The 20,003-nt window shown below is 44.1% G+C and overlaps 1 protein-coding gene across 1 annotated transcript in view; it reads left to right on the top strand.

Moving 5' to 3' along the window:
• Positions 1–3,791, top strand: part of zgc:162816 (uncharacterized protein LOC571260 homolog) — a 64,429-nt gene extending 60,638 nt beyond the window's left edge. Inside the window, exon 8 of the mRNA XM_060824440.1 lies at positions 3,478–3,791. Within this exon, the coding sequence (XP_060680423.1) occupies positions 3,478–3,567 (90 nt within the window). The 3' untranslated portion in view covers positions 3,568–3,791. The remainder of the gene's footprint in view (positions 1–3,477) is intronic.
• The last annotated feature ends 16,212 nt before the right edge of the window (positions 3,792–20,003 follow it).

Genomic DNA, 20,003 nt, shown 5'->3' on the forward strand with positions numbered 1-20,003 from the left:
GGTACCCTCTCCAAAGCCTCCACGTCCTTTGGTAGTGTGGTGACCAGATCTGTACACAATAGTCTGAATGTGGCCTAACTAAAGTGCTATGCAGCTGCTCAGCAGGAACTTCAGACTTACTTTCAGTTCAGTCTCCATTAGCTCCCCAGTGACCACTGCCTGAACCTGACACTGCTAGGATGAAGAGGTTGACAACTCCCTCTTGACCTGTCCTACCTGTCCATCTGAAAATGTGTTGCTGGTCAAAGCACAGCAGGCCAGATGCTGCCTGGCCTGCTGTGCTTTGACCAGCAACACATTTTCAGCTGTGATCTCCAGCATCTGCAGACCTCATTTTTTACTACCTGTCCATCTTCCTTCCCACATAACCGCTCCATCCTCCCCTCTGACTTATCACCATTAACCCCCCCGCACCTGCATCTACCTACTGCCTTCCCAGCTACTTTCCCCCCAGCCCCAACCCTACCCTCCTATTTATCTCTGAGTCCCTTTTCCCCCCAACCCACCATTCCTGATGAACGGCACATCTCAAAACATAGATTCTGCTGTTCCTTGGATGCTGCCTAACCCACTGTGCTTTTGCAGTGCCATCCTTTTCGACAACTCCCTAAAGTGGGACAACTTTCCCTAATGGGGGTGCAAGTCTTCCTCTCAGCCAATTCTGCATGGCTGAATGATAATGCATGGTATCATCAGGACCTGTCTCTACACACACACACACACACGCACGCACGCACGCACGCACGCACGCACGCACACACACACACGCACGCACGCACGCACGCACACACACACACACACACACACACACACACTCGACCAGTACAATGATACTGACATTCATTGCTCAAAATGAAGTGGCTGTATGCTCCAGTACTCACTGTTGTACAAATGTATTTACCACCGTATAATTTTATTTTTAATTAAAGGCCTTGCCTTACACATGGTAGGGAGCAAATTACAGGTTTGTTCTATTTATTATAGTCTTTTGACATTAGAAAATGAAAAACAAATTTTGAATTTATGATTAAACTGTACAGGACATGTAGGATGGATTGCTGTTAACCCACAGTGTTATCCACTGTGACATCAGTGCTTTTATTTTGATTCACAGCTGCTACAGTACTAAGTGAATAAAAGCAATGTACTGCAGCTGCTGTAGACATGAAATAATAGCTGGAGAGACTCTGCCAGTCTGGCAGCATCCACACAGGAACAGGGTTAACTTTTCAAGTCCAATATGACTCTTCCAATATGGAACTTTAACCAAAATTCCAAACTCATTTCTGAGGGAGGGTTATATTGGACTCAAAATGTTAATCCTGTCCTCTCCCAGAGATGCTGCCAAATTGGCTGAGTTTCTCCAACAGTTTCAGTTTTTAGTTAAGTAATTGTATGTGTCTTGATCAGACCCCACAGGGAATACACGTTCGATTTGGGCATTTACTTTTCAGTTTTTGGCCTTATAGGGGATGCTGAGCAGATTTTCCAAAATTATATTGGAACTGAAATGGTTAAATTATGAGAACATCTTGGCTTGATTTTCCTTGACTTCAGAAGATTAAGGTGTGGTCTATCTACATGTTTAAAATAAATAAAGAAATTGATGGGGTAGATAATGGAATCATTTTCTCTGATGGATGAATCCTTTTAGTGAGATTAGTGAGACACAATCATAAAATCAGAACTAGGCCATTCCAGAGTGAAATCAAGAATCCTATTTTCACACATGTAATGGAAATCTGGAATTCTGTCTTATGTTATGGATGCCAAATTAAATTTTAGGATTGATTTTCATTGATATTTTATTTAGGGGAATGAAGGAATTACTTGAAACTCAGATAAATGAGATAGAGCTACAAATGACTTTTATCTAATTGAAGTGAAGGGAGTGTGACGGCTTTTGATATTACGGCAGTTTTATTTTTAAATAAAATATTTATAAACTTTGTAAAATAAATGTCTGATGTTCTGAACAAATTTTGAAGTAACATCATTCTTTCCTTACCCCTCTATCCTTTTTATCTCTTTCATTTGTCTATCAACATCTCTTTTCTTCCCTACCTGCCTCTTTGTCTATTTCTCCTCCCCCTTTCACGTTCTCTATCCCTCCCTTCAACTCACTGTAAATCTAAGTTTGTGCGAAGGTTTGTAGCTCGGGTGCTCGTTGTTGTAGTTCTGTTCGCCGAGCTGGGAATTTGTGTTGCAGATGTTTCGTCCCCTGTCCAGGTGACATCCTCAGTGCTTGGGAGCCTACTGTGAAGCGCTTCTGTGATCTTTCCTCCGGCATTTGTAGTGGTTTGAATCTGCCGCTTCCGGTTGTCAGTTCCAGCTGTCCGCTGCAGTGGCCGGTATATTGGGTCCAGGTCGATGTGCTTGTTGATTGAATCAGTGGATGAGTGCCATGCCTCTAGGAATTCCCTGGCTGTTCTCTGTTTTGCTTGTCCTATAATAGTAGTGTTGTCCCAGTCAAACTCAGAGGGAAAAACAATGACTGCAGATGCTGGAAACCAGATTCTGTATCAGTGGTGCTGGAAGAGCACAGCAGTTCAGGCAGCATCCAACGAGCAGTGAAATCGACGTTTCAGGCAAAAGCCCTTCATCAGAAATAAAGGCAGTGAGCCTGAAAGCGTGGAGAGATAAGCTAGGGGAGGGTGGGGGTGAAGAGAGAGTAGCATAGAGTACAATGGGTGAGTGGGGGAGGAGATGAAGGTGATAGGTCAGGGAGGAGACAGTGGAGTGGATAGGTGGAAAAGGAGCTAGGCAGGTCAGACAAGTCCGGACAAGTCATGGGGAGAATGCTGAGCTGGAAGTTTGAAACTAGGATGAGGTGGGGGAAGGGGAAATGAAGAAGCTGTTGAAGTCCACATTTATGCCCTGGGGTTGAAGTGTTCCGAGGCGGAAGATGAGGCGTTCTTCCTCCAGGCATCTGGTGGTAAGGGAGCGGCAGTGAAGGAGGCCCAGAACCTCCATGTCCTCGGCAGAGTGGGAGGGGGAGTTGAAATGTTGGGCCACGGGGCGGTGTGGTTGTTTGGTGCGGGTGTCTCGGAGATGTTTCCTAAAGCGCTCTGCTAGGAGGCGCCCAGTCTCCCCAATGTAGAGGAGACCGCATCGGGAGCAACAGATACAATAAATGAACTGCTGTGCTCTTCCAGCACCACTGATCCAGTCAAACTCATGTTGCTTGTCATCTGCATGTGTGGCTACTAAGGATAGCTGGTCGTGTCGTTTCGTGGCTAGTTGGTGTTCATGGATGCGGATCGTTAGCTGTCTTCCTGTTTGTCCTATGTAGGGTTTTGTGCAGTCCTTGCATGGGATTTTGTACACTACCTTGGTTGTACACTACAGCTATCCTTAGTAGCCACACACGCAGATGACAAGCAACATGAGTTCTATTTCTTATCTGCTTTTTCTGCTTCTTCCTCTCTTGTTTCACTCGTTCTATCTCTTTATAAACTCTTGTTATTTCCCTTATAGGCCTGTGCCACTGCAGCAATGCATCCTGTCTACTATGTGCACTCAGCAGGGAAGATAGTAGCTGAATGGAGACCAACACGAGGCTGGTAAGAACAAGGAGATCACATGAGGAGAGTCTACTTCAGTTTTTATCCCTCTCCTGAAAGTGCGGCCAAGTTCCACTTCAACCAAAGCCCAGAATGAATCTGGACTGTGAGGATTAACAGACCTATTCCACCATAATTGACATCATAGTGAATCACATGAAAGGTGCTGTGCAAGCTACTCACTAGCCATCTGCTTAAGATCTTGGGTCTTTGCACCCATGTTTCAGACCTTGCTACTAGAGCTGTTTTTCCATATTTGACATCTGGCTCTGTTGTAGACTAATTGGTACAGATTATTTGCAGTCATTAGCCAATGTGTCTGTTATTGTTGCATCATGCACCTATGAGAATAATAGTTGGTAAAAAAGCTGGACTGTGATTTTATTTTCATCTTATCTTTCTATCTACTTTAATTCACATCAATTTCATTACTAACACTGAGGAAACAGGGCTGTCCTAAATGACCAATAGCAGTCCTGACTGGACAATCAGCTGTACACTGGGAAAATCCTGATTTCATAGAATCATAGAATTGTTAAAGCGCAGAGGAAGTGCTTTGGACTCAAAGTGCACATGTTAAGTAGCAATTTAAATGCTACCACTCCCTTTACTCTCGCTACATCCTCATGCAGTCCTCTTCCTCCTCAGATATTTAAATGTTTCGAAAATGTGAAAATATTTCCAGTGTAGATGGAAGCCATACTCTCCATTGTGTCTCCAGCTATGGAAAAATTAACCACGCAACCTAATCCCATTTTTCAGCATGTGCTTCATATCTCTGCAAGTTATGGCACTTCATATCCAGATACTTTTTAAATGAGTCAAGGGTTTCTACCTGTACTCGTCTTTGAGGTGAAATTTAGGTGAAATTTGGATCCATCTCAGCTGTGATGCTGTCCACAACTGGGCAGCCTACTGTCACCCCAATGAACAATGACCTCTAAGGTGAGGTACTGGAGTGCAAATCCCAGGGAACAGAATGTTTTCAAGAATAGACGAATGGGAGACTGAGTATAAAATAGAATAGATTCCCTACAGTGTGGAAAAAGGCCCTTCGGCCCAACAAGTCACACGAACCCTCCAAAGAGTATCCCACCCAGATACACTTTCCTCAGTCTAATGCACCTATCACTACGGGCAATTTAGCATGACCAATTCACCTGACCTACACATCTTTGGATTGTGGGAGGAAACTGGAGTACATGGAGGAAACCCACACAGATACGAGGAGAATGTGCAAACTCCACACAGACAGTAGCCCAAGTCTGGAATCAAACCCAAGTCTCTGGTGCTGTGAAGCCACAGTGCTAACCACTGAGCCATCGTGGACACCATTTAAATATTGTTTTGCCAATCTGTTTTTCCCCACCGAAGTGGATAATTTTACATTTATCTACATGACACTACATCTGTAATGCATTTTCTCACTCAACGTATCTAAATAGTCTTTTTGCCTCTGTCTTCCTCATGGCTCAAAGTCCCATCTATCATCCGAATTGTTGATTTACATTGTGAATAACTGGAACACAAGAATTGATCCCTGAGGTCCTCCACTCGTCACTGCCCTTCACTCCAAAAATAACACAATCTGTTTCCCACTCTGTTTTTCAAATAGATATCTCAATCTATACCAATTTATTACCATCAACTTAATGTGTTGCATTTGCTCAATTACCTGCTATTGGGATTTTATCAAATGGGTTTGAAAATTCAAATTCATTGGTCTCCTTCATCCATTTTATTTGTCATGTACTCAAAAATAAAACTTCCAGAAGGTTTGTCAAACAGTAATTCCCTTTCATAACTCCATGTTAACTTTGTGTAATCTCATTGGTGTTTTCTAAGTGTTGTATTATGTTATTCTTAGGATTGCATTTTAAGAAATTATGGTGTTCAGCATTTTGTCAGATACATAGTGATCGATTGTTTTGCTCTGTTGCAATCTGTCACCTGCAGTTCTAAGACATTATTGATCAGGTGTAATCACTAGAGATGGGAGCTTCACTCTGGGGAGTCACTCTTGACTGGAATATGGGCCTCACTGTGTCACTGATTGAATACGTGGGCAAAAGCTCAGTGGTTAGCACTGCTGCTTCAGTGTCAAGGACCCAAGTTTGATTTCAGCCTTGGGTGATTGTCTGTGTGGAGTTTGTACATTCTCCCCATGTCTGCGTGGGTGGTCCGGTTCCTCCCGTTGTCCAAAGATGCGCAGGTTAGGTGTATTGGCCATGCTAAATTGCCTGTAGTATCAAGGGATGGGCTGTATAGGTGGTTTATCCACAGGAAATGAAATGTTATACGGTTAGGGGGTGGGTGTAAGTGGGTTGCTCTTCGGAGGGCCAAGTGGATTCAATGAGCTGAATGGCCTGCTTCCACACTCTAGGGATTCAGTGTTGTGTTTATTTGAAACAATTTCAAATAAAATAAAGTGATTTTGCCTAGCTAATTTTGGTTTGTCATTTGTTGCAAGCTACTCATGTGATTAAAGAGGCTAAGGGGTGACCTCACAGAGGTTTATAAAGTCATGAGAGGCGTTAATATGAAAAATAGACAAGAGTCTTTTCCTTAGGGTGGGGGAGTCCATAACTAGAGGGTATAGGTTTAGGGTGAGAAGGGAAAGATAAAAAAGGACCTAAGGGGCAGCTTTTTCACGCAGAAGGTTGTGTGTATATGGAATGAGCTACCAGAGGAAATGGTGGAGGCTAGTACAATTACAGCATTTAAAAAGCATCTGGTTGGGTATATGAATAGGAAGGGTTTAGAGAGGTGTGAGCCACGTGCTGGCAAATGGGACTAGATTAGGTTAGGATATCTGGTTGACATGGATGAGTTGGACCAAAGGGTCTGTTTCCATGCTGTACATCCCTATGACCTAGGTTTGTTCAAAACATCACGTCAGTTGTATGACACTTTGATCTTTTACTATATATCCTGTGTCCTATGATCCTGCTCCACTAGCTACCTGCTAAAGGAGCGTTCTGAAAGGTTGAACTTTTAAATAAACTTGTTGGACTGTAACCTGGTGTTGTGTGATTTTTAACTTTGTCCACCCCAATCCAACACTGGCACCTCCACATCAAGTGAGAGTTGTTGCCATTAGGTGGGAACCATGTTTTTTCATTTTCTCTCAGTGTCAGGTGTGATACAGAAATATACGTTTTATGTTATTTGACTCACAATCCAAAGAATAATCAATTCCATCATGAGTTCAATTAAAATAAAAAGTTGTAACTCTGACAGTGTAGCTGTTAGATGGTCCTTTCGAGAAGGAAACATGACATCCAAATCTTGTTTGGACTATATGTGACACCAATATGACATCAATACAGTTGAGACATAATTGAACTTTGAAATGATCTATCAAACTATTTACCACCTTCTCAGTGTGGTAGGTAATAAATGACAGGCAGTCCAAAAACACCCACATAGCAAAAAATAGTTAAAATAAATATTGCATCTTAAGTTTCAAATCCCTCCTTCATTCCAACTGCATCAGCAACTATCTCCTTATCAAGTTCCAGACTATTCAAGATTTGAATAGTGTTTCTATATCTGAGGGAATCTTTTAGCAACCATCAGCAACACTCCCTAGCACCTTACCATTAAGTGTATAAGTCCTGCTAAGATTTGCTTTCACAAAATACAGCACATCGCTTTTATCTAAATTAAACTCCATCTGCCACTCCTCAGCCCATTGGCCCATCTGATCAAGATGCTGATGTAACCTGAGATAACCTTCTTCACTGTCCACTCCACTTCCAATTTTGTTGTCATCTGCAAACTTACTAACTATAAGTCTTATGCTCACATCCAAATCATTTATATAAATGACAAAAAGTAGTGGACCCAGCACTGATCCTTGTGGCACTCCACTGGTCACAGGCCTCCAGTCTGAAAAACAACCCTCCACCACCACCCTGTGTCTTCTACCTTTGAGCTAGTTCTGTATCCAAATGGCTAGTTCTCCTTATATTCCATGAGGTCTAACCTTGCTAACCAGTTCCCCGTGGGGGGGGGGCCTCGTCAAAAGCCACATAGATCACATCCACCACTCTGCCTACATCAATCCTCTTTGTTACTTCTTCAAAAAACTCAATCAAGTTCATGAGACATGATTTCCCATGCACAAAGCCTGGTTGACTATCCCTAATCAGTCCTTGTCAGGATTCTCTCCAATAACTTGCCCACCACTGACATCAGGCTCACCGGTCTATAGTTCCCTGGCTTGTCCTTACCACTTTTCTTAAATAGTGGCATGATGTTAGTCAATCTCCAGTCTTCCGGCACCTCACTTGTGACTGTCGATGATACAAATATCTCACCTCCCTAGCTTCCCACAGAGTTCTAGGGTACACCTGATCAGGGCCTGGGTATTTCCACTTTTATGCGTTTCAAGAAATCCAGTACTTCCTCCTCTGTAATAGGGACAATTTTCAAAATGTCACCATCTACTTCCCTTCATTCTATACTTCCATGTCCATTTCCACAGTAAACAGTGAGGCAAAATACTCATTTAGTATCTTCCCCATCTCCTGTGGCTCCACAATAAGGTCCAAGGGAGTGTTGCTGAACAAAGACACCTTGGAGTGCGGGTACATTGTTCCTTGAAAGTGGAGCCGCAGGTGGAAAGGATAAAGAAGAAGGCGTTTGGTATGCTTTCCCTTATTGATCAGAGTATAGAGTACAGGAGTTGGGAGGTCATGTTACAGCTGTACAGGACATTGGTTAAACAGCTTTTGGATTATTGCATGCAGTTCTGGTCTCTTTCCTATCGGAAGGATGGTGTGAAACTTGAAAGGGTTAAAAAAAGACAAGGATGTTACCAAGGTTGGAGGTTTTGAGCTAAAGGGAGAAGCTGAATAGGCTGATGCTGTTTTCTCATGAGTGTCGAAAGCTGAGAGGTGACCTTATAGGGGTTTATAAAATAATGAGGTGCATGGATAGGATAAATAGACAAAGTCTTTTCCTGAGGTGGGGGAGTCCAGAACTAGAGGGCATATGGTGAGAGGGGAAAGATATAAAAGAGACCTAAGGGGCAACTTTTTCATGCAGAGTGTGGTACGTGTATGGAATGAGCTGCCAGAGGAAGTGGTGGAGGCCGGTACAATTGCAACATTTACAAGGCATCAGGATAGGTATATGAATAGGAAGGGTTTGGAGGGATATGGCCCGGGTGCTGGCAGGTACGACTAGATTGGATTGGAATATCTGGTCAGCATGGACAGGTTCAGCCAAAGGGTCGGATTCCGTGCTAGACATCTCCATGACTCTGACTCTGTCACACTCTTCGAAAATATCACCTATTTTTTCACCTCTAGAGGTCTCTGTCATAGTGTTTATTTTATTAGAACCGTGGGATTGCTCCTCGGAATCTTTGCTCCCAAGCTTTGAATGCGTCATTTCACATTCTTGTCCCCCTGCATCCTGTGTTAAAATAATCTCATACTCTTTCAAGTGTCAGCTGTGGCTCAGCGGTGGCCTCAGTTTTGGAGGTTTGTGGTTTCTAGCCTCGGTCCAGAGAATTGAGCTCATGATCCTGGCTGACACTCCAGGGAATGCTGCGCTGCTGAAGTTGCAGGCTTTCAGTCAACGCATTGATCCCTTCAGCCATCTCTCAGGTGGACATATAAATTTTAATCGTACTATTGAAAAGAAACAATGTTCTAGTCAATGGTTTCCCCTCAAACAGAATCAGTGAAATCAGCTAACTTCCATTTATTACATTTTTTGTTTGAGGAAGATTGCTCTCCACATTTTGGGATAAATTCTTCCTGCCCCATGGTGAAAAACTGGGAGGATATTCACAGCAGTGGATATCAGGCTAGTGGCCTGACATGTTACCCCTTTGGGTTGATCTTTCCTAAAGTCTGGATAATATCCAAGTTTGGGCTGATAAGTGGGAAATAACTTTGGCACCTCAAAGGTGCCCACAATGCCTGGCTCCGAATAGACAGAATCTAACCAATCTCTTTGACAGTCAACGGCATTGCCATCACTATCTACATTCGACCTGAAATTGAACTTTCTTGGCCATATAAATACTCTGATGACAAGGGCAGGCCAGAGGCTGGGAATTCTGTGTCAAGCAACTAATTTCCTATCTCCCCAAAGCCTGTCTTCAATCTACAAGGTACAATTCAAGAATGTGATGGAATTCTCTTTTCTTACCTGAATGGGTGCACTCCTAATAACACTTGAGAAGTTTAACACCATCCAAATCCAAGCAGCTTCTTGATTGGAACCCGTCGCCACCTTCAATATTCTTACCTTCCCTATCACTGATGCAAAGTAGTAACACATTGCATCATATACAAGATGCATGGCAACAAGTCACCAAGGGCTTATTGACAGCACCTTCCAAACCTGCAACCTGCCCCACCAATGGACATAGGAAGCAGATGCATGGGAATGCCATCACCAACTCTAGAAACTTCAAGCTACGTACCATCCTGACCTGGAAACATAATTGTTGTGGGTGGGTCAACATGTGCTTCCTAACAGCACTATGGGTGCTGTTAGGGTTGCAGCAGTTCTCAAACACAATTAGAGATGGGCAATAAAGGTCAGCCTAGCCAGTGAGGCCCGGAGTCCATTAGAATTATTTTCAAATAGTGATTCAGTACCTGCAGGAGCTATATGCACGGCAGCAGAAGGTAGCCCATTTGCATTATTTACTGCCGATTTGTGTGCTGTTTAGAGATGTAACTGGGATCTTCCCTACGGTGGATCAGCTGCCCAATGAGGGCTACGTCCATGGCTGCCTGGTTTGTTAGTAACTGTCTTGGGGAGCCCACTAGTCCTCCTACACTAACCCAGAATCCATGGTCATCAACCACTGCCAATGACCATCCTGTGGAGATGTTTGCCCTGTAGTAGCGGCCTGACAGCTATGGCTATTGTTCATGTGGTTTTCCCTCTGCTTGTGGCAGTGCTCTCTTTGAACAGAAGTGGGTGTGGGGTCACTGTACTTCCAGAGCTCTAGGCTTTCTGACTGGGCTTCTGCAAGTCACCTACTCTCTTTAATTGGATGGCAGACCTGGAAGCAACAATCTACTTGCTCACCACTGGGAAGATCTCATTGGCTAGCATCCTGCCAGCAAGAGTTGAATCAGGATCAGAAATGGCTGTTACTCACTCTCATGTCCTGTGAGGAGAGGATTCTGCTCCTTATCGGTGGGAATCTATATTACAATAGAAACTACAGTTTAGTTTAGCTTGGGACAACCTGAGATTATGAAAGACATACATAGTAGATATGTAATATATATGGTATTTATAGCATGTTATTTATAAGTAAACCCAGCAGGTAAGACAATCCCTCTTTTTAGATGTCAAAATGCATGTATAGACCTATATTTGGCATAGAGGTTGATTTCCCATTTTTCATCTAAGTAATCCAAGTTTTGGGCTACATTCACATGAAAAAACAGCTTCAATTTTTCAACTCTGAAATGCATATTTAAGTTTATAATTGCCAAATAAGACAGCATGATTGGCTGGTATGGACTGTGTGACAGCAGTTTAAGAAATGGCTGGGATTTTAATACAAGTTCACACTCAGTAGACTGCACATAATGATCGATGAATTAATACTTTCAATTTCAAAATGTACTCCAATGCCAGTAGATCAAAACTTTAAGGTGTGATATGAGCTAAATGCAAGTTCTTTATAGGATTTTGTTCATAGATTTACCTTAACTCCTTACATAGTCACCCACGTGTAATTCATTCTTTCTTATCTTCTGTCCCTCTCAATTTTCCTTCTCCTCTTGATAATCAATAGGTCAAAATCCAAACATAGTATCAATTAATCTCTAATCTCGTTTTATCTTATCTTTATTCTACTCTTGGGAATAGACTTCTCACTGTAGACTTGGGTTTTCTTAATTTCAAAAAATCCTTATTTAAAGAAAAAGCTGAGGCTAAAATGAGACAGAAAAGCTCCTTCTGAGGGAATAAAAGAGCAGTTTAAGTGTAGCAAGTCTAATCTCTTTTTATTGCTCTTCAATATTGGCCTTTTTTATGGCTGTAAGCCCACTTCCCTCCCTGACTCCTCCCCAGCAGGAGCATATAGGCCTGGAATGCATATACACACACCTCGGAACATCAGTTGCCTGCTTTGATGTCCAGGCCTAGCTATTGTTAAGCAGGAAGCATCCATCTGTCACTTTAAAAGTCAAACACAACCCCCCCACCCGGGGTATTGAGGGCAGGAGGTGGAAAAGCGGTGGAGAGAGGAATGGGGGATGGTCAGTTTGAGACTTGAATAGTTTATGAGAGGCTGCAGTAAACACTGTTTGCCCAACGATCAGGAGAAGAAAGTGTGAGGGATGGATTTGGGTGTCAAGGAAGTAACTAGAAGCATCTTCAAAACTGCTGTAAGATCACCTGGAGCAAAAGGATGAATAACAAGTACACCTGAAAAACAACCAGTTTAAAGATTTGAACTTTTTTTGTCAGCATCCCTGAGGATCTACAGCAACAAGTTGCATTGACATAGCAACATTCGCTTAACAAAATGGTCCAAGAGGATTCATAAGGGTGTAATAAGGCAAGTTTCGACATTGAATCACACAAGAGGTGAGACTGAGGCAGATGGCCAAAGGGCTTTGTTTAAGATGTAGACTCTATAGTGTTTTAAAGAAGAAATTAAGGTGGAGAGCTTTAGTTAAGACTGGGAGTCAGCGAGGATGCAGCTGGATCAAGGAGTACTGGGTTAATAAATGAATTGTTTCTTAATTCCAAGATCATACCTCAATGCAGTACTGAGGGAGATCAATAGGCTAATGACAGTCTTTATTTCATTTACTTTTGTTTGCAAGGTCCCACAAATACAAAATAGATAGTGGCCAGAAATCTGTTTCAGGAGGTAAAAACAATGACTGCAGATGCTGGAAACCAGATTCTGGATTAGTGGTGCTGGAAGAGCACAGCAGTTCAGGCAGTATCCAAAGTACAGCGAAATCGATGTTTCAGGCAAAAGCCCTTCATCAGGAATAAAGGCAGTGAGCCTGAAGCGTGGAGAGATAAGCTAGGGGAGGGTGGGGTGGGGAGAAAGTAGCATAGAGTACAATGGGTGAGTGTGGGAGGGGATGAAGGTGATAGGTCAGGGAGGAGAGGGTGGAGTGGATAGGTGGAGAAGGAGATAGGCAGGTAGGACAAGTCCAGACAAGTCATGGGGACAGTGCTGAGCTGGAAGTTTGGAACTAGGGTGAGGTGGGGAAAGGGAAATGAGGAAACTGTTGAAGTGTTCCGAGGCGGAAGATAAAGCGTTCATCCTCCAAGCGTCTGGTGGTGAGGGAGTGGCGGTGAAGGAGGCCCAGGACCTCCATGTCCTCGGCAGAGTGGGAGAGGAAGTTGAAATGTTGGGCCATGGGCGGTGTGGTTGATTGGTGTGGGTGTCCTGGAGATGTTCCCTAAAGTGCTCTGCTAGGAGGCACCCAGTCTCCCCAATGTAGAAGAGACCGCATCGAGAGCAAAGGATACTATAAATGACATTAGTGATCTGTTTCAGCCATGTTTGTTGAAGGAAAGTATTGGGTCAGCATATGGGGAGAAAGCCCCGTCTCATCTAAAAGATGGTATTATTTGGGATATTTCTATGCCCACCTGAAAGGATCACTGTTTAACATCTCTTCTAAAACTGTATAGCCCTTCCAAAATATCTGAATTGTCTCCAGATATTTTACTAATACCTCTGTAATTTGCCTTGAACATAAAAACTCCTGCTTCAGCAGCCAATGGCTTATAGCTAATGATCTGTGTGAACTCGATAGTAAGTGCTGTGAGGTCATTTAACTATGGAGGGGTACACTACATACAATGGCGGGGGGAGGAGGGGGGTGGTGATGTACCTTCTGATGTAATTGAAAGGTTGATTGTTCACTTCAGAGGACAGTTTAGGATCAACCACATGGGCTGACATATTACTTCATTCTTACACCAAATGGTTCACTCTTAATGGTCTCGCAAGTCATCCAGTTGTAACTGCAAGTACTCAGGGAGACGCAGCCGATTTTTAAGGCAAGTAGAGATTGATCAGAACTGACTACACCAGAAATGAAACTAGACTTTTCATATAAATACAATGGCTACAAGAGCAGGTCAGAAGTTAGGAATACTGCAGCAAGTAACTCACTTCCTGATTTCCCAAAGCCTGTCCACTATCTACAAGGCGCCAATCAGGAGTCTAATGGAATACTCCCCATTTGCCTAGATAAGTGCACTCCAACAACAATCAAGAAACTTGACACTATTCGGGACTAAGCAGCACACTTGATTGGCATCACATCCACAACCACCATTGCTCAACTGCTGACACTCAGTAGCATCAGTGTATACCACCCACAAAATGCACTGCAGAAATTCACCAAAGCTTCTTAGACAATATCTTCCAAACCCATGACCACTACCATCCAGGACAGGGCAGCATATAAATGGGAATTCCACCTTCCCCTCCAAACCACTCACCATCCAGACGTGGAAATATATCTCTGTTCCTTCTGTGTGGCTGGGATAAAATCCTGTAATTCCCTCTCTAAAGGTTTGATGAGTCTATTGTGAGCATGTGGACTGCAGCAGTTAAAATAGGCAGCTCACCACCATCCTCTCAAGGGCTTTTAGATGTGGACAGTTACCCAAATCCCACATCTGAATAAAACAAAAAAATACATATTGTGATTGTTGTTTTATGTTTTCTGATCAGTATTGCACACTACCTTTAAAAGACAAACTGATATTACCATCACTGTATCGTAGCATGGGACCTGAAGGTATAAAGGTATCATACTTCATCTTATCTCAGGATCACTTGAAACACAACATGTTATTAGAAACGTATTGTTCAATTGTAAACCAATAGCTTGATGTTAGCCTAGATACTACTGTGCCTGTAATGTTTGTATATAACAGTTGCCTTGGAGTACTCCCAGATAATCTTCCAGTCTGGATAACTTGGTCTATAGGGACATTTAAGCGCACGCACATGCACATGGACAGCAGTGAATTGAGGGGTGCGTACATTAGGTTATTTTACTTTATCATTAGGATTAATCCTCGGCACAACATTGTGGGCCAAAGGGTCTGTCCTGTGCTGTACTTTTCTACGTTCTATGTTCTACGTGTAACTCCATGAGAAGAGGTAACATCATCGTCATCCACAAGTGGAAGGGGGAGAGGGAGGAAATTAGAAATTGGTGACCAAACTTTCACCGCTGAATGCAGATTACAAAACCCTGTCTTAAGGTCATTGCTAACCGGATCAGGTTTGCTCTGGGATTGGTGATCCGCCTTGATGAAACCTGTGCTGTATCCTCACGCTCCTCAGGCTGCCTTTCACAGGATATTGCACACGTATATGTGGGATGTGCTTTCTAAGATGGCCTTTCGGCGGGAATTTGCAATTAGGTCCAACTGCACTCTATCAACATGGTTAGTGCAGTCTCAATCATGCAAATCAGAAAGCTTCCTGATCAGATCCAGAGTCAAACAGGCTGCCCACTCTCTCCTGCCTTGTTTGTGTGTTGTATAGGACCTTTTGCCAAGTCCATCAGGAAGAATGCGAGCCTGAGACAGATGACTATTTCAGACAGCGGAAGCCAGCATTGACAATGTCGCCATTTTCTGCTCAGATCTGCTGTTGGTGCACAGACTCATGAGCATCTGTGGCCAGTTCAATCTGGTCTTAGGAGCCAAGATAAATTGAGGCAAGAGCAAGGCCATACTCTTTGGGAAGAGTATTTATTCCCTTTACTGTTAGGACAGATTACCTGAAGATGTTAGGAATATTGTTTAGTGGCTGGAGCTTGCACGAAACCTTGGAAGGAGCATATTATCAAGGTGAAGCAGAAGCTGATCTTTTGCGAGCACCATTCCCTCTCCGCTGCAGGTAAGAACCTGGTCATCAGATTTCAGCCACTCTCTGTTGTTATACATAGCGTAGATCTGGCCCATTCCCAGAACCTGCAACATTGCAATCATCCGAGCCATCTTCCACTTCATCTGGAGGTCAAAACTGGAGTGGGTCCAAGGGGCATCATGTACAAAGCTCTGGATAAAATGAGGGAAGATCTTATCCAATATTGCCCTCATCCTGATGGCCACCTTTGTATGAAGCTGCATCAAGCTGTAAATAGGCTCTTGGTATGCAAACAGCAAGTACTGGGGTTCTACCTGTCCCCAGTGTTGCAAAAGATGGGCCTGGCCTTGTTAACGCAGAACACTCTGAGTAGTTGGACCATTCCATATGCCCTGTCCTTCATGAAAAAATATGCAAAGAAAAACACATTTGACCACAAGTTCATCAGGAAGTGGTCAGCATGTAGTGTCCTCAAGAACTTATGAGAAAAGGAGAGAGTGGATCCTGTCATGTGGTTCCCTGAGCAGACTGTCAAAGTCAGCCAGAACTTTCCAACAAGCACCAAGACATCACTTGACTGGTGGGGAGAAGCGCACTACCTGTGAGATTCTTCATGTATCTCACCACTGCACGCTGCACTCAAAACTGTCTCACATCGCCAAGGACCAAGGTTTGATTCCAGTGTCGGGCGACTGTCTGTGTGGAGTTTGCACAATCTCCCCGTGTCGGCCGGGTGCTCAGGTTTCCTGCCAAAGTCCAAAGATGTGCAGGTTTGGTGAATTGGCCAAGCTAAGTAGCCCATAGTGTTCAGGGATCGGTAGGTTAGGTACATTAGTCAGGGGTAAAATTTAGAGTAATAGGGTAATGGAATATTCTTCAGAGGGTCGATGTGGACCTTTTGGGCCAAATGGCCTGTTTCCAAACTGTAGGGATTCTATAAAAAGGCCAAGCTAGACCTCAGAACAAAACACAGGTAACCAGAAAGATGGCTCAACACCACAACATTGAAAACAACGAATGTGTTAAGAGTGTGCATAAACATAGCACCAAGGGAGGATGCAGAAAGAGTATGGAATGGCTTCATTCTGAACATATCACCAAGAGAAGAAACAGCAAGTGCAAAAGGTGTGTGGAAAGCAGGCAATGGCTTCACTTTGAACACTGTACCAAGAGAGACAGCAGCACATTTTAAACGAGTGTGGAGAGCAGGAATGGCCTCATCTGAACACAATGTCAAGAGATGTGGCAGAATGATGAAAAAGAACGTGGAGAATAGGATTGGGGAATAGCATTATTCTGAACACAGTGCCTAAGGAAGGCAGCAGCAAGTTGAAAATAAGTTGAGCAAGATGAGCAGGGAGTGGCTTCATTCTGAACACAGCACCCAGAGTGATGGAATGGGAAAATAATACAAGCGCAATATCACAGGAAATCTGTACATTTCTTGTTTGTGAGATCCTGCTGTTAGGGACTGATTCTAAATAGTGCTAGACTTTATAAAGACTATTTTTGTTTCAGGAAGGAATGCTAGCAAATTAAAATGTAATCAAATCAAAGTAAAATTAAATAATAAAGTGAAACCAAAGGAAAGTCTAATTAACATAAGTGAAATAAAGTTAACTTGCTTGTAAGTTTTATCATTTATTTATTCTAAGAGTAACAAATAGTTTTCAGACTTACAAAATGGCATGTCAGTGGGGACAAAAGGTGTGTACATCCTGTGGGATGTATGAGGTCATGGGTGTACCATGTGTTTCAGACAAACATATCTATAGGAAATATCATTGGCTGTAAAAGATTGAGCTGTTAACTTGAGCAGCAGCTGGAAGCAGAGGGCTACGTGGATAGCATATTTAGGGAGGCAGTTTCACTGCAGATTAGAAACATGCAGGTAGAGAGGGAATGGATGACTACTTCAGGCAATCATAGAGTCATAGAAATGTACAGCACAGAAACAGACCCAGAGGACACGAAAATTGGAGGTGTAATGGACAGTGAAGACAGTTATCGCAGCATACAATGGGATCTTGATAAGATGGGCCAATGGACTAAGGAGTGGCAGATAAAGTTTAAATGAGATAAACATGAGGTGCTGCATTTTGTTAAGGCAAATCAGGGCAGCACTTATACACTTAATGGTAAGGTGTGTTGCTGAACAAAGAGACCTTGGAGCGCAGGGGCATAGTTCCTTGAAAGTGGAGTCACACATAGATAGGATAGTGAAGAAAGCGTTCGGTATGCTTTTCTTTATTGGTCAGATCATTGAGTACAGGAGTTGGGTGGTCATGTTGCAGCTGCACAGTCTAAAAGCATGTGGCAGGTAATGCAAGAATATCCTGAGTCTATCTTGCTTGAAAATTGATATTAGTGAAAGTAATGCTTCCTCGGATGAATGCACCCAAAGACAAATCAATGGCACCAAGGCATCTTAGCTGTACAGAGGAGGAAGAAAGAAGAATGGAAGAACAATAGTGACAGAGATTCTGTAGTCAGGGGATCACATCGGTATTTCAGTGGCATTCATCATGCCTCCAGGATAGTGTGTTGCTTCGCTGGTGTCAAGGTCAAGGATGTTGCAGAGTGGCTGTAAGGCTGCTTTTTTGGGATGGATATTAGCTAGAAGTCATGGTCCACATTGGTTCCAACAACATAAGTAAGAAGAGCGATGAGATCCTTAATTCAGGGAGTTAGGAAGAAATTAAAAAAACAGATCTTAAGAGCAATAATCTCAGAATTACTCCCACTGTAATTTGCTACCCATCGTAAGTACAGGAGGATTGTGTGATTGAACAACAGCTGTAAGAGGAAAGGGAACAACTTTTGAGGATTTGGGATCAGTTCTGTGGCAGGTGAGACTTGTGCATGTTGGACACTACCCTGACAGAATTCCTGATCTCTGCAACTGAGATGACTAACCTCTAACAACTGATCAGCCTGGACCAGAGGAAAGCCTTTGACAGGATATCACACACGTATATGAGAGATGTTCTCTCCAAAATGGGCTTTGGGGAGGGAATCTGCAATTGGATCAGACTGCTCTACACCAGCATCGTCAGTGCAGTCTCAATCAATGGGTGGGAATCAGATAGCTTCCCAGTCAGATCTGGAGTCATGCAGGGCTGCCCTCTCTCTCCTGCCTTGTTTGTGTGCTGCATAGAGCCATTTGCCGAGTCCATCAGGAAGGATGCGAGCCTGAGAGGGGTGACTATTCCTGGCAGTAGGGGCCTGCAGGTCAAGGCCTCCCTGTACATGGATGATGTCGCCATTTTCTGCTCGGATCCACTGTCTGTGCACAGACTCATGTGCATATGTGACCAGTTCGAACGGGCCTTGGGGCCAAGGTAAACCGAGGCAAGAGCAAGGCCATACTCTTCGGGAACTGGGCTGACCAATCCTCGATCCCCTTCACCGTCAGGACCGACCACCTGAAGGTGCTGGGTATTTGGTTCAGGTGGGGAGGGTGGTGCTGGGGCTTGCACCAAGTCTTGGGAGGAGCGTATCAGCAAAGTGAGGCAGAAACTGGGCAGATGGAAGCTACGGTCGCTCTCCGTCGCGGGAAAGAACCTGTTCATCAGGTGTGAGGCAATGTCATTGCTATTATACGTGGCATAGGTCTGGCCTATTCCCAGAACCTGTGCCGCTGCAGTCACCCGGGCCACCTTCCAGTTTATATGGAGATCAAAGATGGACTGGATCCGAAGGGACTCGATGTATAAAGATCTGGGCAATGGGGGTAAAAACACACCCAATGCCACCCTCACCCTGATGGCCACCTTTGTGTGTGGCTGCATCAAGCTGTGCGTGGATCCCCGGTACGCAAACACCAAGTGTCAGTACGGACTGAGGTTCTACCTGTCCCCGGTGTTGCGAAGGATGGGCCTGGCCTCGCTGCCGCGGAACGCTCCAAGTAGTTGGACCGTTCCGTACCACCTGTACTTCGTGGAGAAGTTTATGAAGAAAAACACCTTTGACCACAAGTCCATCAAGAAGTGGTCAGCATGTAGTGTCCTTGAGACCCTTCGGGAAAAGGAGAGGGTGGATCCTGTCAAGTGGTTCCCTGAGCAGACTGTCAAAGTCATTTGGCAGAATGCCTCATCGCCAGAACTTTCCAACAAGCACCAAGACATGGCTTGGCTGGTGGTGAGAAGGGCTCTGCCTGTGAGATCCTTTAAGCACACCCGGACTCTCAGCCGCACCGCACGCTGCCCTCGAAGCGGCTGCGGGGGGGACGAGACTGTCACACACCTCCTTCTGGAATGTGCCTATGCAAAGGAAGTCTGGAGAGGAATGCAGTGGTATTTGTCAAGGTTCGTCCCGAGCAGCGCCGTGAGCGGGACTCCGTGTTGTACGGTCTGTTCCCCAGAGCGCACACCGAGACGAACATCAACTGCGCCTGGAGGATCATCAACTCGGTGAAGGACACTCTCTGGGTGGTCCAAATCCTGTTGATCTTCCAGCTGAAGGAGTTGACTCTGACTGAGTGTTGCAGACTGGCACGTTCCAAGGTCCAGGACTACGTGTTGAGGGATTGGGGCAACTGCCGCCGAGGAGCAGTGGGGCAAGACCACCGTGTAACATCTGCC

This window comes from Hemiscyllium ocellatum, chromosome 4 (assembly GCF_020745735.1).
Source record: "Hemiscyllium ocellatum isolate sHemOce1 chromosome 4, sHemOce1.pat.X.cur, whole genome shotgun sequence".
In the NCBI taxonomy this organism is placed as follows: Eukaryota; Metazoa; Chordata; class Chondrichthyes; order Orectolobiformes; family Hemiscylliidae; genus Hemiscyllium; species Hemiscyllium ocellatum.